This window comes from Lipotes vexillifer, unplaced genomic scaffold, assembly GCF_000442215.2.
Source record: "Lipotes vexillifer unplaced genomic scaffold, Lipotes_vexillifer_v1.1 scaffold64, whole genome shotgun sequence".
NCBI lineage: Eukaryota > Metazoa > Chordata > Mammalia > Artiodactyla > Lipotidae > Lipotes > Lipotes vexillifer.
Genome location: NW_006791024.1, coordinates 91,354 through 97,356, shown reverse-complemented (window position 1 = coordinate 97,356; position 6,003 = coordinate 91,354). Strand labels below are relative to the sequence as shown.

The window sequence follows — 6,003 nt, the reverse complement described above, 5'->3', positions numbered from 1 at the left end:
CGCGGTGCGCCGCACCGCGGGCAGCGAGCTCCGCATTCGAACCTCCCTCGCAAAGACAGTCTCCGCCCCACAATGCACCGCGGCGGGCAGCCTTTGAAAAAGCGGCGCGGCTCGTTCAAGATGGCGGAGCTCGACCAGTTGCCTGACGAGAGTGAGTAGCACCTCAAAGCACCCCCACTCTTCCCGCTGTCCGCCTGACCCCGGGTTGCATCCGGCCGGGACGGGCGGCCGTGCCCTCTGCCGGGCAAGTGGGATGACTGCCAGCCCCGCTGTGGTCCCCTAGTCCTTCCACCCCGGTGTTGCCGCCGCGTCGCCGCCTTTGTTATGGTGTCTGTGTATTGGTTTGTAGGGTTGTGTGAGAGCCAGGGCCGGAAACCGAAAGCCCGGGGGCCCAACCCGGGCGGGGCGGAGGCGGTGGCTGCTCTCCTGGCCCGGCTCGGGCCCCCGGCCGCGGTGGGGGAAGAGCGACCGCCGGCCGCGGGGGCTGTCCTCCCCGCCTGCACCCTCGCCCGGCGCGGAGAGACGTCTGGCGGGGTTATGTAACTCGCTTTCGGGGGCCGGGAAGGGCTCGGGCTGGGGAGGGGGTGGTCACAGCTCTCCTTCTTGTCCCGGCCTCTGATCCTGTCCTGTCACAGTTCCTGCCGCTGTAGGCACTTGTGATCATCACTGCCCTCCCTTCCCTCCTCCGGTGTGTCCACCCCTGGAAGCATTTCCGTGTCAAAGGGCTGACCCCTTCCCCTGGGACCACAGGTGGCTGGGGACCTTTCCAGAGATAATCCAGACTGGGTACACAAGTGTTCAGGCAGCCCCCATCCCGCAGACTTTCTTCTCTGCGTATGTGTCTTAGGAATCACGGGGGTACCTTTACGCATGGATGTGACCATCACCACAGGCATATTCAGTACTCTTCCTGACACCCACCCTGTGCATTGCCTCCTTTAACCACGTTTACTCATTCTGCCACCTCAGACGTGGATGCTCACTTGTGTTTAGTAAGTAAAAGCACTAATTCTGTAGTTTAAGCACAATAGAACTTAATTTTGTAATTTACAGTATTGTATTGATATAAAGTATACAAGATAATGGCACATCTTTCAGTTAATTACAGATGGGTCCTGATGCACACTCACTATTCGGTTTATGTATATGTATCATTTGTGAGAGTTTTTAGTGTAATAGAAACAACTGTTAAATTTATCTGTGCAAGACACTTTTAAAGTGAGAACTGAACACAGCCAATTCTGTTTTCCTTGTGGGGTCGTATATTCTTAATGTGCTATAAAGTTGAAAGTTCAAGTTGCCAGACTGGTGAAAAGTTGTGTTAAGAGAGTTTGTGTTTTAAATTTGCTCTAGACCAGCGCTGAATTCCAGTAGAACTTTCTCAGTGATGGAAATGTTGTGTTTTGCGATGTCCAGTAGGGTAGCCACTTAGCCATATGTGGCTAGGGAACTCTTAAGATGTGGCTAGAATGACTTTTAAATTTCTTTTGATTTTTGTTAATTTAAGTTTAAATAGTCCTGTGTGTCTAGCGGCTACTGTATTGGATAAGGCATAGCCGTAGACCACCAATGAATTTTATTGTTTCTTATTTGGAGAATACAGTCGATTGTGATTTAGGATGCTTCTAAATAAAGGTGGGCCTGCTAAACACAGTGCGCTGTCATCTGGAAGTCCTTGCTCTCTTTGTCGTAAAGGTGTTTTATCACCTCTTGGAAGTCCCACCCACTAGATAACTGTCATTTAGAATATTTGCTCATTATCATTAAACATTTATTGAGGATTTACTCTGGTTCTTTGCAGACGCTTGGGACTCATACTAGGGTTCAAATTACAACTACACTCTCAAGCTATATAAGATAATCATTTATATTGCTTTGTGACATCTCTGGTACACTAGGGTGTGTGTGTGGGCGTGCACCTTAGCTTGTGCGATATATGTCTTGTTTAGCTTGACCACAGCTGGTTGAAAGCAGGGATTGCTTTACCTGGTTTGTCACACAGTGCCATAAATCAGGTATATATGAATGCTTAATTTATATGGAATTGAATGTAGGGTAAGAGGCATGGTTAATGAAACTGCAGCAGAAGTGATTTCAGTTTGATACTAGAAGTAGCGATACATACGTCTCTTTGCCAGTTTTAGTCAAGGGGACTAGTTTGTAAGTTATCCAATAGTCAGTATAACATTAACAATAATAAAAGCTACTATCTATTTAGTACTAACTATGAACCGGCTGCTGTGCAAAGCATACTGTATACATTTGCTCATTTAATCCTCATTCCAGTTGAGGTAAGTACTCTTACTAATGAGGTAGCTGAGGCTGTCTTCAGCCCAGATCTTTCCTCTGGGCTTCTGTGCTTAGTATCTCTTGCCCATTTCACATCTTCTCTCAGATGCCTCAGAGGCCCCTCAGACTTTATGGGTTCAAGATCTACCTCATAATCCTACTGCAGTACAGAGATACTTCCAGTGGTTCCGGTCGTAATGAATGGCTCCGCTGTGCAGTCATCAAACCTAGATAGAGGTTGTCTTCCACACTTCCCATAATTAAGCCTTTACTGAATCTTGTAACTTTTACTTTCTAAATATCTCTTGGTTTTACCTACTTCTCACCTTCATCCTGGTCCCAGCTGTCACCATCTCTTCTGCATTAATCGCTTCAGCCTCCCATCAATCCACCACCCAAACCCTCCCCCGCAACCTACACACAGCCAGAGTGATCCTTTCAGAATGTATGTTATGTCATCCTATTGCTGGAAACACTTTACTAACTACAAGACCCTTTGTGGTCTGGCCATTCCCCACCTCTCCAGCTACATTTTGTATCACTCCTCCTCTCATTCTATCCTTTTGAACTAAATTGGACCTTTTTCATTCCCTGTAGTCACTAGGCTTTCTTTTTTGCACATGCTGTTCTCTCTACCTGGAATGCTCTTCCTTCCTCTCACTTCCAGTTAAGTGCTACTTATCCTTTAGATCCCATTTTAAGCTTCTGTCCTCCCTGACAAATAATACATCTTCTTATTAAATCTTTTCATACCACTGTGTAATTTCTTAGTGGCAGCTGTCACAGTTGCAGCTTTATGTTTGTTACTGTGATTGTTTGGTTAGCTTTGTTTAGAAGCCCCACCAGAGAAGGTGCCATTTCTGTTTTTCTTCATGCTTGTGTTCCAGTTCCATGCATGACAGCTGGCTTACTTCTCTGTTCTTTTTTTCATAACCACCCATCTCTTGCCAGTGACTTCCCAAACATAATGCCCCCACCCTTCCTAGAATATTCTAAATGTTCTACCTCGGGGCTTTTTTACCTGCTGTTTCTACCAGCCTGACTCATTGCTTTGCCCCCCGTCCTCTCATGGCTAGTCCTTTTCACATGTTACCTCCTCAGAGAAGCCTTCCCTACCCACCCTGTGTAAAGTTAGTTACTCCCCACACTGCGATCCCTTGGTTATTTCCTTTACAGCAGCTGCCACCAGTGTAGCTATCATTTTATATACTTGTTTATTGTATGTCTCCTCCCACCACACTGTAAACTTCCCTGAGAACAGAGGCTTTGTCTAGCTTTTCTTTCAGTTAACCCCAGTCCCTGGAATAGTGCTGTGGCAGGTATTCAGTGAATATATGTAGAATGAATGAACATACCCAGTTAAAGCAGGAGTCTAACTTAATTGAATTCACCTGCCTGTAAAATACATGTTCTTATCCTAATCTTTTTTTTTGATTGATCAAAGTAATACAAACAATAAGCATGGTCTGAAAATTAGTCCTGTACTATGTGCATTTTTCTCTAAGCACTTTTACATATACTAACTCATTTAATCCCCATTTTACGAAAGAAGAATAAGTAGCACAGAGAGGTTAAGTAACTTGCTTAAGATAACACAGTAAGACAGTGGCAGAGCCAAGATTCAAACACAGCTAGTCTCCATCTGTGTTCTTAACCACTATTCTATACTATCTCTCAAGAAGGGAAGAAGGTTAAAGGTGGTAGGTCAGAGTCTGCAAGATACAGTCCCTGCCTTCTTGGAGCTGGAATGAATATCCTTACAACTCACACCTCTTCCTTCAGATCTCTGCTCAAATATCACGTTTCAGAGAAGCTAATCATGAGCACCTTATAGAGAAATAGTCTTCCCTCCACCAACTCCCACCCCACATTCCCTATCCTTATTATCCTGCTTTATTTTTTTTCCGGTAATGCTTATCGTCCCGTGATGTGTGTGTGTGTGTGTGTGTGTGTGTGTGTGTTTGTTTCCCCCTCGCTAGAATGTAAAGAGCATCAGGAGCATGGACTTTGTCTGTTTTGCATGCTGTCCATACCCGCAGTGACTAGAGCAGGGGCCAGGATGCAGGCAGCACTCTACACATATTCACTGAATGAATGAATGAATGGTTACCACTTTTTCTCAAATGAACCATGTTTTTCTTGGTAGCTACACTGACACGTCATGCCCTGTCTACTACTGCTGCTTTCCCAGTTGTGTTGTATTTTTTGAGCCTTCTTAGTAAGGCTTTATGGGCTCTCTCCCCCACTTTTCCCCCTACAGCTTTACTGCCTTTGGTCATTAAACTTCACTTTGCCATACAGAAGCTGTTAACGTGTCCTGTTAACCATTCTCCACATCTAGGCAGGAGAGTAGCGGGAAAGCAAGAGTAGCTTTGATGTTGGTGGGTTGTCCGACAAGCCTCTCATACTGCCTTGCAGAGAAGTCAGTTGAGGTTCAGAGATCTGAGATACATAAAAATGTTTCATAGCCAGAACCATGATACTTTATCTGTTACTTCTCATTTAACGCCTGTTGTCCATTTATGTGAGTTGTAAATCATTGCTGCTTTTGTTAAAAACCAAGGAGAATTAATCTGTCGTCTCTGATTTTTGTACTTAGTTCATGTTCTTCTATCTTACTTTATTCCCTGAGATCATCTTTTATTTATTTATTTTTGTGTTTTGTGTAATGTCATACTGGACTGGCTCCTTACAGATGTTGACAGACATTTTTAACAAGCCACTTACAAATCTGTCTTTTCTCAATGTAAGTAAAAGGCTAACCTTTCAAATAACATCACTACTGCCTGGTCTTAGATTATATTTTTTTAAACATAAATGGATGTCAGAGTAACTGAGATGAGAAATAGCTGGTTCTAAAATAAAACAAATTTAAAAATGAGGAATGATAAATAATAATTTGACTACAGTAAAAGAAAAAAAGGTGTTCTAAGCAGTTTTTTAAATTTAAAGAGGGAGATTTTGCTCACTAATAATTATGTGAATAATTTCTATTTTGGAGCATAGAAAGGTTTTTTTTCCCCTGTTAATTTATTTTCTTTTATTGAGATATAATTAACTTATCACATTGTATTAGTTTTAGGTGTACAGCATAATGATTTGATATTTGTATATGTTGCAAAACAATTGCCACAGTAAGTTTAGTTACTTACTAACTACTAATCACCACACAGTTACAATTTTTGTTTTCTTGTGATGAAAACTTTTAAGATCTATTCTTTCAGCAACTTTCAAATATATAATACAGTATTGTTAACTATAGTTATCATGCTTTACATTACATCCCCAGAACTTATTTATCTTATAACTGGAAGTTTGTACCTTTTGACCCCCTTCACCTATTTTGCCTATCCCCCACCCCCTGCCTCTGACAACCACCAGTTTGTTCTCTGTATCTGTGAGTTTGGTGGGGTTTTTTTGTTTTTTTAATTTTAAAAAATTTATTATTATTATTTTTTGGCCATGCCACGCAGCTTGTGGGATCTTATTTCCCGACCAGGGATTGAACCCAGGCCCTTGGCAGTGAAAGTGTGGAGTTCTAACCACTGGACTGCCAGGGAATTCCCTTTTATTGCTTTTTTTAAGATGTCACATGTAAGTGAGAGAGATCATACTTTATTATTTTTCAAGTGACTTGAACTTCTTTGCAGTATACCTATGCAATTCTGAGATTTTCAATTTAGTGCTCCCCCTCTCTCATAAAAACTTCTTTCC

The 6,003-nt window shown here is 42.8% G+C and overlaps 1 protein-coding gene across 1 annotated transcript in view; it reads left to right on the top strand.

Annotated features, from left to right (window-relative positions):
* Nucleotides 1-72: 72 nt before the first annotated feature.
* The window catches only part of LOC103073705 (protein lin-9 homolog), a gene marked incomplete at its 3' end in the record, with an annotated part of 74,442 nt that continues 68,511 nt past the window's right edge, over nt 73-6,003 (top strand). The window contains exon 1 of the mRNA XM_007464178.1: nt 73-151. Coding sequence (XP_007464240.1) covers nt 73-151 — 79 coding nt within the window. The remainder of the gene's footprint in view (nt 152-6,003) is intronic.